At 51.8% G+C, this 19595-nt stretch overlaps 1 protein-coding gene across 2 annotated transcripts in view; it reads left to right on the forward strand.

Moving 5' to 3' along the window:
* Positions 1–19595, forward strand: part of LOC139280933 (arf-GAP with dual PH domain-containing protein 1-like) — a 728784-nt gene that overhangs the window by 407684 nt on the left and 301505 nt on the right. For both annotated transcript variants that reach the window (XM_070900744.1, XM_070900743.1), the window contains exon 5: positions 15296–15408. In XM_070900744.1, coding sequence (XP_070756845.1) covers positions 15296–15408 — 113 coding nt within the window. The remainder of the gene's footprint in view (positions 1–15295; positions 15409–19595) is intronic.

A 19595-nucleotide genomic window follows, 5' to 3' on the forward strand; every position in this document is an offset into this window, starting at 1 on the left:
CCCAGAGTGGGTTATCAGTGGATTGTGACTGTGGGAGGGACACGTTCCCAGAGTGGGTTATCAGTGGATTGTGACTGAGGGGGGGACACGTTCCCAGAGTGGGCTATCAGTGGATTGTGACTGAGGGGAGTGGGACACGTTCCAGAGTGGGTTATCAGTGGATTGTGACTGAGGGGGGGGACACGTTCCCAGAGTGGGTTATCAGTGGATTGTGACTGAGGGGAGGGACACGTTCCCAGAGTGGGTTATCAGTGGATTGTGACTGAGGGGGGGGACACGTTCCCAGAGTGGGTTATCAGTGGATTGTGACTGAGGGGAGGGACACGTTCCCAGAGTGGGTTATCAGTGGATTGTGACTGAAGGGGGGACACGTTCCCAGAGTGGGTTATCAGTGGATTGTGATAAGGAGGGGGGGACACGTTCCCAGAGTGGGTTATCAGTGGATTGTGACTGTGGGAGGGACACGTTCCCAGAGTGGGTTATCAGTGGATTGTGACTGAGGGGAGGGGGACACGTTCCAGAGTGGGTTATCAGTGGATTGTGACTGTGGGGAGGGACACGTTCCCAGAGTGGGTTATCAGTGGATTGTGACTGAGGGGAGGGACACGTTCCCAGAGTGGGTTATCAGTGGATTGTGACTGAGGGGAGGGACACGTTCCCAGAGTGGGTTATCAGTGGATTGTGACTGAGGGGAGGGACACGTTCCCAGAGTGGGTTATCAGTGGATTGTGACTGAGGGGAGGGGGACACGTTCCCAGAGTGGGTTATCAGTGGATTGTGACGAGAGGGGGACACATTCACAGAGTGGGTTATCAGTGGATTGTGACTGTGGGGAGGGACACGTTCCCAGAGTGGGTTATCAGTGGATTGTGACTGAGGGGAGGGGGACACGTTCCCAGAGTGGGTTATCAGTGGATTGTGACTGTGGGGGGGACACGTTCCCAGAGTGGGTTATCAGTGGATTGTGACTGAGGGGAGGGACACGTTCCCAGAGTGGGTTATCAGTGGATTGTGACTGAGGCGGGGCGGGGACATGTTCCCAGAGTGGGTTATCAGTGGATTGTGACTGGAGGGAGGGGACACGTTCCCAGAGTGGGTTATCAGTGGATTGTGACTGAGGGGAGGGACACGTTCCCAGAGTGGGTTATCAGTGGATTGTGACTGAGGCGGGGCGGGGACATGTTCCCAGAGTGGGTTATCAGTGGATTGTGACTGGAGGGAGGGGACACGTTCCCAGAGTGGGTTATCAGTGGATTGTGACTGGAGGGAGGGGACACGTTCCCAGAGTGGGTTATCAGTGGATTGTGACTGGAGGGAGGGGACACGTTCCCAGAGTGGGTTATCAGTGGATTGTGACTGGAGGGAGGGGACACGTTCCCAGAGTGGGTTATCAGTGGATTGTGACTGAGGGGAGGGACACGTTCCCAGAGTGGGTTATCAGTGGATTGTGACTGAGGGGGAACACGTTCCCAGAGTGGGTTATCAGTGGATTGTGACTGTGGGGGGGACACGTTCCCAGAGTGGGTTATCAGTGGATTGTGACTGAGGGGGGGACACGTTCCAGAGTGGGTTATCAGTGGATTGTGACTGAGGGGAGGGGGACACGTTCCAGAGTGGGTTATCAGTGGATTGTGACTGAGGGGAGGGGGGACACGTTCCCAGAGTGAGTTATCAGTGGATTGTGACTGAGGGGAGGGGGACACGTTCCAGAGTGGGTTATCAGTGGATTGTGACGAGGGGAGGGACACGTTCCCAGAGTGGGTTATCAGTGGATTGTGACTGAGGCGGGGCGGGGACATGTTCCCAGAGTGGGTTATCGGTGGATTGTGACTGAGGGGGGGACATGTTCCCAGAGTGGGTTATCAGTGGATTGTGACTGAGGGGGGGACACGTTCCCAGAGTGGGTTATCAGTGGATTGTGACTGAGGGGGGGACACGTTCCCAGAGTGGGTTATCAGTGGATTGTGACTGTGGGGGGGACATGTTCCCAGAGTGGGTTATCAGTGGATTGTGACTGAGGTGGGGACACGTTCCCAGAGGGGGTTATCAGTGGATTGTGACTGAGGCGGGGACATGTTCCCAGAGGGGGTTATCAGTGGATTGTGACTGAGGTGGGGACACGTTCCCAGAGTGGGTTATCAGTGGATTGTGACTGAGGCGGGGGGGGGGACATGTTCCCAGAGTGGGTTATCAGTGGATTGTGACTGAGGGGGGGACACGTTCCCAGAGGGGGTTATCAGTGGATTGTGACTGGGGGGAGGGACACGTTCCCAGAGTGGGTTATCAGTGGATTGTGACTGAAGGGGGGACACGTTCCCAGAGTGGGTTATCAGTGGATTGTGACTGAGGGGGGGACACGTTCCCAGAGTGGGTTATCAGTGGATTGTGACTGAGGGGGGGGACACGTTCCCAGAGTGGGTTATCAGTGGATTGTGACTGAGGGGAGGGACACGTTCCCAGAGTGGGTTATCAGTGGATTGTGACTGTGGGGGGGACACGTTCCCAGAGTGGGTTATCAGTGGATTGTGACTGAGGGGAGGGACACGTTCCCAGAGTGGGTTATCAGTGGATTGTGACTGAGGGGAGGGACACGTTCCCAGAGTGGGTTATCAGTGGATTGTGACTGAGGGGGGGGGACACGTTCCCAGAGTGGGTTATCAGTGGATTGTGACTGAGGGGAGGGACACGTTCCCAGAGTGGGTTATCAGTGGATTGTGACGAGGGGAGGGACACGTTCCCAGAGTGGGTTATCAATGGATTGTGACGAGGGGGGGGACACGTTCCCAGAGTGGGTTATCAGTGGATTGTGACTGAGGGGAGGGGACACGTTCCCAGAGTGGGTTATCAGTGGATTGTGACTGAGGGGGGGGACACGTTCCCAGAGTGGGTTATCAGTGGATTGTGACTGAGGGGAGGGGACACGTTCCCAGAGTGGGTTATCAGTGGATTGTGACTGAGGGGGGGGACACGTTCCCAGAGTGGGTTATCAGTGGATTGTGACTGAGGGGAGGGGACACGTTCCCAGAGTGGGTTATCAGTGGATTGTGACTGAGGGGGGGGACACGTTCCCAGAGTGGGTTATCAATGGATTGTGACGAGGGGGGGGACACGTTCCCAGAGTGGGTTATCAATGGATTGTGACGAGGGGGGGGACACGTTCCCAGAGTGGGTTATCAGTGGAGTGTGACTGAGGGGGGAACACGTTCCCAGAGTGGGTTATCAGTGGATTGTGACTGAGGGGGGAACACGTTCCCAGAGTGGGTTATCAGTGGATTGTGACTGAGGGGAGGGACACGTTCCCAGAGTGGGTTATCAGTGGATTGTGACTGAGGGGGGAACACGTTCCCAGAGTGGGTTATCAGTGGATTGTGACTGAGGGGGGAACACGTTCCCAGAGTGGGTTATCAGTGGATTGTGACTGAGGGGGGAACACGTTCCCAGAGTGGGTTATCAGTGGATTGTGACTGAGGGGGGGACACGTTCCCAGAGTGGGTTATCAGTGGATTGTGACTGTGGGGGGGGACACGTTCCCAGAGTGGGTTATCAGTGGATTGTGACTGAGGAGGGGACACGTTCCCAGAGTGGGTTATCAGTGGATTGTGACGAGGGGGGAGGGGACACGTTCCCAGAGTGGGTTATCAGTGGATTGTGACTGAGGGGAGGGGAACACGTTCCCAGAGTGGGTTATCAGTGAATTGTGACTGTGGGGGGGGACATGTTCCCAGAGTGGGTTATCAGTGGATTGTGACTGAGGGGAGGGACATGTTCCCAGAGTGTGTTATCAGTGGATTGTGACTGTGGAGGGGACACGTTCCCAGAGTGGGTTATCAGTGGATTGTGACTGAGGGGGGACACGTTCCCAGAGTGGGTTATCAGTGGATTGTGACTGAGGGGGACACGTTCCCAGAGGGGGTTATCAGTGGATTGTGACTGTGGGGGGGACACGTTCCCAGAGTGGGTTATCAGTGGATTGTGACTGAGGGGGACACGTTCCCAGAGGGGGTTATCAGTGGATTGTGACTGTGGGGGGGGACACGTTCCCAGAGTGGGTTATCAGTGGATTGCGACTGAGGGGGACACGTTCCCAGAGGGGGTTATCAGTGGATTGTGACTGTGGGGGGGACACGTTCCCAGAGTGGGTTATCAGTGGATTGTGACTGAGGGGGACACGTTCCCAGAGGGGGTTATCAGTGGATTGTGACTGAGGGGGGGACACGTTCCCAGAGTGGGTTATCAGTGGATTGTGACTGAGGGGGACACGTTCCCAGAGGGGGTTATCAGTGGATTGTGACTGAGGGGAGGGACACGTTCCCAGAGTGGGTTATCAGTGGATTGTGACTGTGGGGGGGACACGTTCCCAGAGTGGGTTATCAGTGGATTGTGACTGGGGGGAGGGACACGTTCCCAGAGTGGGTTATCAGTGGATTGTGACTGAAGGGGGGACACGTTCCCAGAGTGGGTTATCAGTGGATTGTGACGAGGGGAGGGACACGTTCCCAGAGTGGGTTATCAATGGATTGTGACGAGGGGGGGGACACGTTCCCAGAGTGGGTTATCAGTGGATTGTGACTGAGGGGGGGTCACGTTCCCAGAGGGGGTTATCAGTGGATTGTGACTGTGGGGAGGGACACGTTCCCAGAGGGGGTTATCAATGGATTGTGACGAGGGGGGGACACGTTCCCAGAGTGGGTTATCAGTGGATTGTGACTGAGGGGGGGGACACGTTCCCAGAGTGGGTTATCAGTGGATTGTGACTGAAGGGGGGACACGTTCCCAGAGTGGGTTATCAGTGGATTGTGACTGAGGGGGGGGACACGTTCCCAGAGGGGGTTATCAATGGATTGTGACGAGGGGGGGGACACGTTCCCAGAGTGGGTTATCAGTGGATTGTGACTGAGGGGGGGGACACGTTCCCAGAGTGGGTTATCAGTGGATTGTGACTGAGGGGGGGGACACGTTCCCAGAGTGGGTTATCAGTGGATTGTGACTGAGGGGGGGGACACGTTCCCAGAGTGGGTTATCAGTGGATTGTGACGAGGGGAGGGGACACGTTCCCAGAGTGGGTTATCAATGGATTGTGACGAGGGGGGGACACGTTCCCAGAGTGGGTTATCAGTGGAGTGTGACTGAGGGGGGACACGTTCCCAGAGTGGGTTATCAGTGGATTGTGACTGAGTGGGGAACACGTTCCCAGAGTGGGTTATCAGTGGATTGTGACTGAGGGGGGAACACGTTCCCAGAGTGGGTTATCAGTGGATTGTGACTGAGGGGAGGGACACGTTCCCAGAGTGGGTTATCAGTGGATTGTGACTGAGGGGAGGGGACACGTTCCCAGAGTGGGTTATCAGTGGATTGTGACTGAGGGGAGGGGACACGTTCCCAGAGTGGGTTATCAGTGGATTGTGACTGAGGGGAGGGGACACGTTCCCAGAGTGGGTTATCAGTGGATTGTGACTGAGGGGGGGACACGTTCCCAGAGTGGGTTATCAGTGGATTGTGACGAGAGGGGGACAAGTTCCCAGAGTGGGTTATCAGTGGATTGTGACTGAGGGGGGGACACGTTCCCAGAGTGGGTTATCAGTGGATTGTGACTGAGGCGCGGGGGGGACATGTTCCCAGAGTGGGTTATCAGTGGATTGTGACTGAAGGGGGGACACGTTCCCAGAGTGGGCTATCAGTGGATTGTGACTGAAGGGGGGACACGTTCCCAGAGTGGGCTATCAGTGGATTGTGACTGAGGGGGGGACACGTTCCCAGAGTGGGTTATCAGTGGATTGTGACTGAGGGGAGGGACACGTTCCCAGAGTGGGTTATCAGTGGATTGTGACTGAGGGGAGGGGAACACGTTCCCAGAGTGGGTTATCAGTGGATTGTGACTGAGGGGAGTGGGACACGTTCCCAGAGTGGGTTATCAGTGGATTGTGACGAGGCGGGGGACACGTTCCCAGAGTGGGTTATCAGTGGATTGTGACTGAGGGGAGGGGAACACGTTCCCAGAGTGGGTTATCAGTGAATTGTGACTGAGGGGAGGGGAACACGTTCCCAGAGTGGGTTATCAGTGAATTGTGACTGAGGCGCGGGGGGGGACATGTTCCCAGAGTGGGTTATCAGTGGATTGTGACGAGGGGGGAGGGACACGTTCCCAGAGTGGGTTATCAGTGGATTGTGACTGAGGGGAGGGACACGTTCCCAGAGTGGGTTATCAGTGGATTGTGACTGAGGGGGGGACACGTTCCCAGAGTGGGTTATCAGTGGATTGTGACGAGGGGAGTGGGACACGTTCCCAGAGTGGGTTATCAGTGGATTGTGACGAGGGGAGGGACACGTTCCCAGAGTGGGTTATCAGTGGATTGTGACGAGGGGAGGGACACGTTCCCAGAGTGAGTTATCAGTGGATTGTGACTGTGGGGAGGGGGTACACGTTCCCAGAGTGGGTTATCAGTGGATTGTGACTGAGGGGAGGGACACGTTTCCAGAGTGGGTTATCAGTGGATTGTGACTGAGGGGAGGGACACGTTCCCAGAGTGGGTTATCAGTGGATTGTGACTGAGGAGGGGACACGTTCCCAGAGTGGGTTATCAGTGAATTGTGACTGAGGGGAGGGGACACGTTCCCAGAGTGGGTTATCAGTGGATTGTGACTGTGGGGGGGACACGTTCCCAGAGTGGGTTATCAGTGGATTGTGACGAGGGGAGAGGGACACGTTCCCAGAGTGGGTTATCAGTGGATTGTGACCGAGGGGAGAGGGACACGTTCCCAGAGTGGGTTATCAGTGGATTGTGACTGAGGGGAGGGGGACACGTTCCCAAAGTGGGTTATCAGTGGATTGTGACTGAGGGGAGTGGGACACGTTCCCAGAGTGGGTTATCAGTGGATTGTGACCGAGGGGAGAGGGACACGTTCCCAGAGTGGGTTATCAGTGGATTGTGACCGAGGGGAGAGGGACACGTTCCCAGAGTGGGTTATCAGTGGATTGTGACTGGAGGGAGGGGACACGTTCCCAGAGTGGGTTATCAGTGGATTGTGACTGGAGGGAGGGGACACGTTCCCAGAGTGGGTTATCAGTGGATTGTGACTGGAGGGAGGGGACACGTTCCCAGAGTGGGTTATCAGTGGATTGTGACTGGAGGGAGGGGACACGTTCCCAGAGTGGGTTATCAGTGGATTGTGACGACGAGGGGGACACGTTCCCTCAATGCTGAGCCCTGGGGGATTATTTGCGACAATTTGTGTGTGTCCTTCTGCGCATGTGCACCCTAGACTCCGCCCCCTTTCTGCGATGTGCGCGTTATCCGGTCGCGCAGTCACAGTGCGCCGTACGGGGAAGCCGGAGCTGGGGCCAGACCACATGGAGCTGTTTCTCGAGATTTTGGGTTATCGCCAGGACGTTGCCTAAAATATCGCTGTGATCATCTACACCAACATGTCCATGGCCTTCTGAGAGAGAGAGACTGGAGGAGAGAGAGATTGGGGGCAGAGCTGGGGAGAGAATCAGAGAGAGACGGGGGGGGCGGTGAGAGAGAGAGAGAGATACTAGGAAGGAGAGAGAGAGAACTGGGGGGAGAGAATGAGAGACTGGGGAACATAAGTGCAGAAGTAGGCCATCTGGCCCCTCATGCCTGCTCCGCCATTCAATAAGATCATGGCTGATCTGATCTTGGCCTCAACTGTACTTCCCTCCCGGCTCTCCATAACCCTTGACTCCCGTATTGTTCAACAATCTGTCTATCTCCGCCTTAAATATATTCAATGACGCAGCCTCCACAAGTGGGGGATCAGGAAATTGGGCTGGGATGGGTCATGAACTTGGGCTGGGTTGGGGCAGGAATTTGGGCAGGGGGAGAGCTCTATCCTGTCTGGAGTCAGCAGTCAGAATGACTCGAATTACACTTTGCAAAGTCACTGAAAACTTGGGCTGGACGGTTCTAATGACACATTCCAGAGAAACTGTGTGTGTGTCTTATCCTCCAGTGGGACCAATCAGCAATCAGGACATGTGATCAAGGGGATCCAATCAGAGCATTTTTCTGTTGCAAATAAGCATGTACGTAAAGAAAGCCTTGCATTTCTGTCGCGCCTTTCACAATTTCAGGATGTCGCAAAGTGCTTTACACCCAATGAAGTACTTTTTTTGAGTCACTGTTGTAATGTAGGAAACGGGCAGCCAATCAACGCACAGCAAGCTCCCACAAATGATATGAATAATGACCAAATAATCTGTTTTTGTGATATTGATTGAGTGATAAATATTGGCCAGGACACCAGGAATAACTCCCCTGCTCTTCGTCAAAATAGTGCCGTGAGATCTTTTACATCCACCTGAGAGAGCAGACCCAGCCTCGGCTTGACGGCTCATCTGACAGTGCAGCACTCCCTCAGCAATGTACCAGAGTGTCAGCCTGGATTATGTGCTTATGTCTCCTGGAGTGGGACTTGAACCCATGACCTAACCGTGGACTCGGCCAGGAAACCAGGAATGGGAGCCAGCACCCGGGATGGGGATGGGGAGGGAGCAGTCTGGCCGATGGATGGGCCAGGAGGAAGTCAGATCTGGAAGCAAGTCAGCAGAGGTTAGCACAGATGAAAAGTTGTGATTTTGAGCGGAGCCAAACCCCTGGAGCGGGGGAGGCACAAACCTCCCGATGCTAGGGGTTGATATTTTCAGTCTGAACAGATGTAGTGTTGGGTTTCAAATCCCCTTCAGCCAGCGACAACATTGTATCAGAACTAACTTGGAACCTCTGTTGAAATGTGTTTGAGGGTCTGTGACTCTGGTTGTGGTGGAGCTGTGTTACTGGACTCTAGGAGCGGGGTTTAACACGTGTTAGCGGCACAGAGAAAATTGGAAACCTTCAGAAACTCAAAACATACATGTGAGCACATAAAGATTGACTTCCAGACAGGAGACAGGGCAGTCCCACAACTCCCGATGCCTGTTTGCCACTCCCTATCTCCAGCAGCGAGGGATTCATGCTGCATTGTAGTTCTGCACTGCCCGCTAGCTCATCCTGTGGTCAGCCGTGGTGTCTGCACAGTCATAGTTAGTCGGCCCTCTGATCTTAGGAAGAACATAACAACAACTGCTTGCATTTAACGGAGTACAACACCGCACGGTGCTTCACAGGAGCGGTATCAGACAAAATCTGGCACCAAGCCACAATAGGAGATATTGGGATAGGTGGCCAAAAGCTTGGTCAAAGATTTTGGTTTTAAGGAGCATCTTAAAGGTAGAAAGTGAGGTGGAGAGGTTTAGGGAGGGAGTTCCAGAGCTTAGGGCCCAGGCAGCTGAAGGCACGGCCACCAATGGTGGAGTGATATATATTGGAGCTGTGCAAGAGGCCAGAATTAGAGAAGCGCAGAGATCTCGGAGGGTTTTAAGACTGGAGGAGATTTCAGAGATAGGGAGGAGCGAGGCCCTGGAGGGATTTGAACACAAGGATGAGAATTTTGAAATCGAGGTGTTGCCGGACTGGGAGCCAATGTAGTTCAGCGAGCACAGGGGGTGATGGGTGAGTGGGACTTGGTGCGAGTTAGGACACGGGGCAGCGAGCACAGGGGGTGATGGGTGAGTGGGACTTGGTGCGAGTTAGGACACAGAGCATAGGGGGTAATGGGTGAGCGGGACTGGGTGCGAGTTAGGACACGGGGTCAGTGAGCACAGGGGATGATGGGTGAGCGGGACTGGGTGCGAGTTAGGACACGGTCAGTGAGCACAGGGGATGATGGGCGAGCGGGACTGGGTGCGAGTTAGGACACGGGGCAGTGAGCACAGGGGGTGATGGGTGAGCGGGACTGGGTGCAAGTTAATACATGGGGCAGTGAGCACAGGGGGTGATGGGTGAGCGGGACTGTGTGTGAGTTAATACATGGGGCAGTGAGCACAGGGGGTGATGGGTGAGCGGAACTGGGTGCGAGTTAGGACACGGGGCAGTGAGCACAGGGGGTGATGGGTGAGTGGGACTGGGTGCGAGTTAGGACACGGGGCAGTGAGCACAGGGGGTGATGGGGGAGCGGGACTCGGTGCGAGTTAGGACACGGGGCAGTGAGCACAGGGGGTGATGGGTGAGCGGGACTGGGTGCGAGTTAGGACACGGGGCAGCGAGCACAGGGGGTGATGGGTGAGTGGGACTGGGTGCGAGTTAGGACACAGGCAGTGAGCACAGGGGGTGATGGGTGAGCAGGACTCGGTGCGAGTTAGGACACGGGGCAGTGAGCACAGGGGGTGATGGGTGAGCGGGACTTGCTGCGAGTTAGGACACGGGTCAGTGAGCACAGGGGGTGTTGGGTGAGCGGGACTGGGTGCGAGTTAGGACACGGTCAGTGAGCACAGGGGGTGATGGGTGAGTGGGACTGGGTGCGAGTTAGGACACGGGGTAGTGAGCACAGGGGGTGTTGGGTGAGTGGGACTGGGTGCGAGTTAGGAAATGGGCTGCCGAGTTTTGGATGAGGTGAAGTTTCCGCAGGGTGGAAGGTGAGATGCCGGCCAGGAGAGCGTTGGAATAGTCGAGTCTGGAAGTAACAAAGGCATGGATGAGCCAATCTCCATCCCATAATCTCCCAACATCCACATGTACACACAACCTCACAGCAGGATTGAGTGAAGCAATCAAACAGTGGGAAGCCTCTCCAATATCACCTTCAGTCCATAGCACAGCGAAGCCCAGCTCAGTGATATAGCTCCTCTACCAATGTACAATTAAGTAGTTTGCAGATGATACTGAGATCGGCTGTGTGGTTGATAATGAAGAAGAAAGCTGTAGACAGCAGGAAGATGTCAATGAACTGGTCAGAACAGTGGCAAATGGAATTCAATCCGGAGAAGTGTGATGTAATGCATTTGGGGAGAGGTAACAAGGCAAGGGAATACACATTAAATGGTCGGACACTGAAGTGTAGAGGAACAAAGGGACTTTGGAGTGCAGGTCCGCAGATCCCTGAAGGTAGCAGGCCAGGTAGATAGGGGTCAAGGTTCGGCCTGAGTTGCTCCTATTTTTTTGGAGCAACTAGTTTAGAATGGAGTATCTTAGAAATTGCAATTCTCGGCATTTAGTTTGCTCCAGTTCGAGTCAGTTAGAACAGTTTCATTTTAGAACAGATTTTTTTTTTCAAAAGGGGGCGTGTCCGGCCACTTACGCCTGTTTTGCAAGTTTAGTCAGTGAAAACTTACTCCAAACTAACAGAATGGAGTAAGTGTAGATTTTTGTATGCTCAGAAAAACCTTGCCGACACTTAGAAATCAGGTGTAGGAACGAGGTGGAGGGGGGGGGGGGTGTTACAAATATTAAACACATCACTTTACAAATAAAGAGCCATCATCAATAATAAATGATAAATCAATCAATAAATCAACCAATAAATCAATCAAAAAAAATTAAAATATAAAAAAAATTTAAAAATCAAGAAATAAAAAATTAAGTTTCTACTCACCAACTGCAGCACCGGGAGCCGTCCAACAGCGTGCTGGGACGAAGCCCCCCCAGTGTGTCTCTCTGTCTCTGTCAGTGTCCCTCTCTCTCTGTCTGTCAGTGTCTATGTGTTTCTGACAACGAGGAGAGGGAGCGGGGGGAGAGGAGAGGGAGGGGGGAGAGGAGAGGGAGGGGGGAGGAGGGGGGGAGAAGAGGGGGAGAGGAGAGGGGAGGGGGGAGAGGAGAGGGGGGAGACTGAATGGGCCTGGCCGACGTGAAGAAGCCGGGCTGAAGACTTCGGGCAGGGCCCGCCCCCAGGAAGGTGCCGGGCGGGTGGGCCCCACCGAAGGAAGAGGGAGCGGACCGGACCTGAAGGGGTGGTGGGGGCAGGAGCTGGGGGAGGGTGGGGGGCGCGAATGGCAGCGGAGCGGGAGCTGGGGGCGTGGCGTGAGAGACCAGTGGGAGCATGAGCTGAACAGGGGGGGAAGCTGTAGCCAGAGCAGGAGCTGGAGGAGGGAGGTGCAGTCTGATCTTCGCAGCCCCAGTGAGCCCATTGGGCCAGGGCTAGGGGCTGCGTGCTTCGGGCCCCTCCCACACAGTTTCAGGCGCCTGGAGCTACTACACATGTGCGCACACTGTAGCGCGCATGTGCAGAGGTCCCGCACTGTTTTCAGCGCAGGGCCCTGGCTCCGCCCCTCACAGCTCGTGCTGCGCCGAGGGCCTGGATCGACCGGAGGGAGTGGAGAATACCGAGGTAAGTTTTCGGCGCAGTTTTGAGCGTGGAAATCAGGCGTGGCTCGCGGGGCTGCGCCGTTTTAGGCTTGGCCCGAAACTTGACCCCATAAGGTGGTGAAGAAGGCATACGGAATACTTGCCTTTATTGGCCGAGGCATAGAATACAAGAGCAGGGAGGTTATGCTTGAACTGTATAAAACACTGGTTAGGCCACAGCTGGAGTACTGCGTGCAGTTCTGGTCACCACATTACAGGAAAGATGTGATTGCACTGGAGAGGGTGCAGAGGCGATTTACGAGGATGTTGCCTGGACTGGAGAATTTTAGCGATGAGGAAAGATTGGATAGGCTGGGTCTGTTTTCTTTGGAACAGAGGAGGCTGAGGAGAGACCTTATTGAGGTGTATAAAATTATGAGGGGTTTGGATAGAGTGGATAGGAAGGACCTGTTTCCCTTGGCAGAGGGGTCAACAACCAGGGGGCAGAGATTTAAGGTAGTTTGGTAAAAGGTTTAGAGGGGATTTGAGGGGAAATGTCTTCACCCAGAGGGTGGTGTGGGTCTGGAACTCACTGCCTGAAAGGGTGGTAGAGGCAGAAACCCTCACCACATTTAAAAAATACCTGGATGTGCACCTGAAGTGCTGTAACCTACAGGGCTACGGACCGAGAGCTGGAAGGTGGGATTAGGCTGGATAGCTCTTGGTCGGCCGGCGCGGACACGATGGGCCGAAATGGCCTCCTCCCATGTTGTAAATGTCTATGATTCTACCCAGTTTGGAAGCTATTAACTCAAAGTGGACCAGGAACGCCATGTGGAAGTTCTCTGGTTGTTTGGCTCAGGATCTCAGCATTCAGTGTATTTACCTGCTGAGCCATTAGGGACCTTTAGTATGCAGTGTTTTATATGTTATATATTTTGTTAAAAATGAACCCGAGAGAAATCAATCAGACGTATGTTTAATATCAGATCTGTGGAACCTGTAATGGGCAAGGCACACGTCCCATTAGTGGCACTATAGGATTATTTTTTTTTAAGAGCCTTACTTTTTTTTTTAAGCGGTCCGAAATGAGAATCACAAGAAACCATGCACTTCAATTTTGGACAGAGTCCTGGTGTGTAGTACATAAGGACATAAAAAATAGGAGCAGGAGTCGGCCATTCGGCCCCTCGAGCCTGCTCCACCATTCAATAAGATCATGGCTGATCATCGATCTCAACTCCACTTTCCCGCCCGATTCCCATATCCCTTTATTCTCCTAGACCCCAAAGATCTTATCATTCTCAGCTTTGAATATATTCAGAGACTCAGCATCTACAGCCCTCTGGGACAGAGAATCCCAAGGATTCACCACCCTCTGAGTGAAGAAATTTCTCCTCATCTCTGTCTTAAATGGCCGACCCCTTATCCTGAGACTGTGCCCCCTGGTTCTTGACACTCCAGCCCGGGGGAAACATCCTCCCTGCATCTACCCTGTCAAGCCCTGTAAGAATTTTATATGTTTCAATGAGATCACCTCACACTTATCCACATTATACTGCATCTGCCATGCATTTGCCCACTTACCTAACCTGTCCAAGTCACCCTGCAGCTTCTTAGCATCCTCCTCACAGCTCACACCGCCACGCAATTTAGTGTCATCTGCAAACTTGGAGATATTACATTCAATTCCTTCATCTAAATCGTTAATGTATATTGTAAAGAGCTGGGGTCCCAGCACTGAGCCCTGCGGCACTCCACTAGTCACTGCTTGCCATTCTGAAAAGGACCCGTTTATCCCGACTCTCTGCTTCCTGTCTGCCAACCAGTTCTCTATCCACGTCAGTACATTACCCCCAATACCATGTGCTTTGACTTTGCACACCAATCTCTTGTGCGGGACCTTGTCAAAAGCCTTTTGAAAGTCCAAATACATCACATCCACTGGTTCTCCCTTGTCCACTCTGCTAGTTACATCCTCAAAAAATTCCAGAAGATTCGTCAAGCATGATTTCCCTTTCATAAATCCATGCTGACTTGGTCCGATCCTGTCACTGCTTTCCAAATGAGCTGCTATTTCATCCTTAATGATTGATTCCAACATTTTCTCCACTACTAATGTCAGGCTCACCGGTCTATAATTACCTGTTTTCTCTCTCCCTCCCTTTTTAAAAAGTGGTGTTACATTAGCTACCCTCCAGTTCATAGGAACTGATCCAGAGTCGATAGACTGTTGGAAAATGATCACCAATGTATCCACTATTTCTAGGGCCACTTCCTTAAGTACTCTGGGATGCAGACTATCAGGCCCCGGGGATTTATCGGCCTTCAATCCCATCAATTTCCCTAACACAATTTCCCGCCTAATAAGAATATCCTTCAGTTCCTCCTTCTCACTAGACCTACTGTTCCCGAGTACAATCGGAAGGTTATTTGTGTCTTCCTTCGTGAAGTCAGAACCAAAGTAGTTGTTAAATTGGTCTGCCATTTCTTTGTTCTCCACTATAAATTCACCTGAATCTGACTGCAAGGGACCTACGTTTGTCTTCACTAATCTTTTTCTCTTCACACATTTATAGAAGCTTTTGAGGGAGTGCAGCGAAGGTTCACCAGACTGATTCCAGGGATGGCTGGACTGTCATATGAGGAGAGACTGGATCAACTGAGCCTTTATTCACTGGAGTTTAGAAGGATGAGAGGGGATCGCATAGAAACGTATAAGATTCTGACGAGACTGGACAGGTTAGATGCGGGTAGAATGTTTCCGATGTTGGGGAAGTCCAGAACCAGGAGACATAGTCTTAGGATAAGGTGTAGGCCATATAGGACTAAGATGAGGAGAAACTTCTTCACTCAGAGAGTTGTTAACCTGTGGAATTCCCTGCCGCAGAGAGTTGTTGATGCCAGTTCATTGGATATATTCAAGAGGGAGTTAGATATGGCCCTTACGGCTAAAGGGATCAAGGAGTATGGAGAGAAAGCAGGAAAGGGATACTGAAGGAATGATCAGCCATGATCTTATTGAATAGTGGTGCAGGTTCGAAGGGCCGAATGGCCTACTCTGCACCTATTTTCTATGTTTCTATGTTAAGGACAAGTTTGTTTGCCAACTCTGCCGAGCTGATATCGCGGTGGATCTGTTTTGATATGTTTCAGTCACCTGTTGCATTCCTTTGCAGGTTACAGAGAAGGCTTTCTGTGGAAGCGAGGCCGGGACAATGGTCAATTTTTAAGCAGGAAGTTCATATTATCGGAGCGAGAAGGTGTGCTGAAATATTTCAACAAACATGATGTAAGTAGGCAAGTTCGTCACCTGCTAAAGCCCCTCGTCCGTTCACTAATGTGGCCAAATCTCAAACTTGCACAAAACTCTTAGATTTAAGTTGCAGTTTGCAAGTTTTTTTTAAGTTTAAAATAAGTACACACAGCAGTGCCATCAGCTCTCGACAGTTCTGCACGGGTTTAAGTACTACATGCAATTTGCTTTTTAATCTTCTCCCCTCCGTGAGCTGCTTCCTGATGCCGGACTGGGAATCCCGGAGGGTTCCTGGTCAGTGCTGGGCTAGCCGATCTCAATGGGAATACTGGTAGGAATGGAACAGTTGGTCTTGGTGTCTCTGGAAGGGTAAAGTGGGAAGAGGGAAAATGACCCTGGGAGGTCCTAGAGGAAGGTCCATGCTAATCCTGTTGTGTGATTAGCTAGTAAGAGGCATGCAAGGTGACCACCGAAGATTCTTCGAGGCCTGTCCATCCCAGCCGCTGGTTGAAGATGGAGAATTGTGGGCAAAAGCCACACCCTCAGCTTCATTGCACAGCGTGTCGGCATGGCAACGTACGCCTCTGCTGTCATGCATACAACCCACATGGATTCACAACTAACAGATCTGCATATCCCCCCCACCCACAATATCATAACCTCTGAAAGGTTTCCCTGATCATTCTGGTTTCTGTATCCAGCAAAGTCATCAGAAAATATTTTATTCGACCAGACAGTACAGGCAAATTCAGCAGCAGGAAGTGGGCATGGCATCACAGAGTAGGCCATTGCTCCACGAAACGGAGGAATTGACAGCAGTGTACAAGCAGGATATGGAGAACACTGTCCTCCTGATCTCCACTCACATGTCAAAACTAACAGCAATCTATTCCTCAATGTGTGTTGGTAAAAGCAGTGTGTGACTCACCATATGGTAGTGGGTATCGGTAGTGGGTAAAATGATGGAATCAATTATTAAGGATGTCATAGCAGTGCATTTGGAAAGAGGTGACATGATAGGTCCAAGTCAGCATGGATTTGTGAAAGGGAAATCATGCTTGACAAATCTTCTGGAATTTTTTGAGGATGCTTCCAGTAGAGTGGACAAGGGAGAACCAGTTGATGTGGTATATTTGGACTTTCAGAAGGCTTTCGACAAGGTCCCACACAAGAGATTAATGTGCAAAGTTAAAGCACATGGGATTGGGGGTAGTGTGCTGACGTGGATTGAGAACTGGTTGTCAGACAGGAAGCAAAGAGTAGGAGTAAATGGATACTTTTCAGAATGGCAGGCAGTGACTAGTGGGGTACCGCAAGGTTCTGTGCTGGGGCCCCAGCTGTTTACACTGTACATTAATGATTTAGACGAGGGGATTAAATGTAGTATCTCCAAATTTGCGGATGACACTAAGTTGGGTGGCAGTGTGAGCTGTGAGGAGGATGCTATGAGGCTGCAGAGCGACTTGGATAGGTTAGGTGAGTGGGCAAATGCATGGCAGATGAAGTATAATGTGGATAAATGTGAGGTTATCCACTTTGGTGGTAAAAACAGAGAGACAGACTATTATCTGAATGGTGACAGATTAGGAAAAGGGGAGGTGCAAAGAGACCTGGGTGTCATGGTACATCAGCCATTGAAGGTTGGCATGCAGGTACAGCAGGCGGTTAAGAAAGCAAATGGCATGTTGGCCTTAGTAGCGAGAGGATTTGAGTACAGGGGCAGGGAGGTGTTGCTACAATTGTACAGGGCCTTGGTGAGGCCACACCTGGAGTATTGTGTACAGTTTTGGTCTCCTAACCTGAGGAAGGACATTCTTGCTATTGAGGGAGTGCAGCGAAGGTTCACCAGACTGATTCCCGGGATGGGGGGACTGACCTATCAAGAAAGACTGGATCAACTGGGCTTGTATTCACTGGAGTTCAGAAGAATGAGAGGGGACCTCATAGAAACGTTTAAAATTCTGACGGGGTTAGACAGGTTAGATGCAGGAAGAATGTTCCCAATGTTGGGGAAGTCCAGAACCAGGGGACACAGTCTAAGGATAAGGGGGAAGCCATTTAGGACTGAGATGAGGAGGAATTTCTTCACCCAGAGAGTGGTGAACCTGTGGAATTCTCTACCACAGAAAGTTGTTAAGGCCAATTCACTAAATATATTCAAAAAGGAGTTAGATGAAGTCCTTACTACTAGGGGAATCAAGGGGTATGGTGAGAAAGCAGGAATGGGGTACTGAAGTTGCATGTTCAGCCATGAACTCATTGAATGGCGGTGCAGGCTAGAAGGGCCGAATGGCCTACTCCTGCACCTATTTTCTATGTTTCTATGTTTCTATGTGTGTGAGTGACCATAGTGTGTGACTGACCATACAGTGTGTGAGTGAACATAGTGTGTGACTGACCATACAGTGTGTGACTGACCATATGGTGTGTGAGTGACCATAGTGTGTGACTGACCATACAGTGTGTGAGTGACCATAGTGTGTGACTGACCATACAGTGTGTGACTGACCATATGGTGTGTGAGTGACCATAGTGTGTGACTGACCATACAGTGTGTGAGTGACCATAGTGTGTGACTGACCATACAGTGTGTGACTGAGCATACGGTGTGTGATGACCAAACAGTGTGTGACTGACCATACTGTGTTACTGACCATACAGTTTGTGACTGACCATAGTGTGTGACTGACCATACGGTGTGTGACTGACCATACGGTGTGTGATGACCATACAGTGTGTGACTGACCATACTGTGTGACTGACCATACAGTGTGTGATGACCATACAGTGTGTGACTGACCATAGTGTGTGACTGACCATACACTTTGTGACTGACCATACAGTGCGTGACTGACCATAGTGCGTCACTGACCATACAGTGTGACTGACCATAGTGTGTGACTGACCATACGGTGTGTGACGGACCATACGGTGTGTGACTGACCATACAGTGTGACTGACCATACAGTGTGTGACTGACCATACGGTGCGTGATTGACCATAGTGCATGACTGACCATACTGTGTGTGACTGACCATACAGTGTGTGACTGACCATACAGTGTGACAGACCATACAGTGTGTGACTGACCATACGGTGCGTGACTGACCATAGTGTGTGACTGACCAAAGTGTGTGACTGACCATAGTGCGTGACTGACCATACAGTGCGTGACTGACCATAGTGCGTGAATGACCATAGAGTGTGACTGACCATACAGTTTGTGACTGACCATAGTGTGTGACTGACCATACAGTGTGTGACTGACCATACGGTGTGTGATGACCATACAGTGTGTGACTGACCATACTGTGTGACTGACCATACAGTGTGTGATGACCATACAGTGTGTGACTGACCATAGTGTGTGACTGACCATACACTTTGTGACTGACCATACAGTGCGTGACTGACCATAGTGCGTCACTGACCATACAGTGTGACTGACCATAGTGTGTGACTGACCATACGGTGTGTGACGGACCATACGGTGTGTGACTGACCATACAGTGTGTGACTGACCATACGGTGCGTGATTGACCATAGTGCATGACTGACCATACTGTGTGTGACTGACCATACAGTGTGTGACTGACCATACAGTGTGACAGACCATACAGTGTGTGACTGACCATACGGTGCGTGACTGACCATAGTGTGTGACTGACCAAAGTGTGTGACTGACCATAGTGCGTGACTGACCATACAGTGCGTGACTGACCATAGTGCGTGAATGACCATAGAGTGTGACTGACCATACAGTGTGACTGACCATACAGTGTGTGACTGACCATACGGTGTGTGACTGACCATAGTGTGTGACTGACCATACGGTGTGTGACTGACCAGAGTGTATGACTGACCATAGTGTGTGACTGACCATTCAGTGTGTGACTGACCATAGCGCGTGACTGACCATACAGTGTGACTGACCATACGGCGTGTGACTGACCATTCGGTGTGTGACTGACCATAGTGTGTGACTGACCATACGCGTGACTGACCATACAGTGTGACTGACCATAGTGTGTGACTGGCCATACAGTGTGTGACTGACCAGAGAGTGTGACTGACCATAGTGAGTGACTGACCATTCAGTGTGACTGACCACAGAGTGTATGACTGACCTAGTGTGTGACTGACCATAGTGTGTGACTGACCCTAGTGTGTGACTGACCATTCAGTGTGACTGACCATAGTGTGTGACTGACCATACAGTGTAT

This window comes from Pristiophorus japonicus, chromosome 15, assembly GCF_044704955.1.
Source record: "Pristiophorus japonicus isolate sPriJap1 chromosome 15, sPriJap1.hap1, whole genome shotgun sequence".
In the NCBI taxonomy this organism is placed as follows: Eukaryota; Metazoa; Chordata; class Chondrichthyes; family Pristiophoridae; genus Pristiophorus; species Pristiophorus japonicus.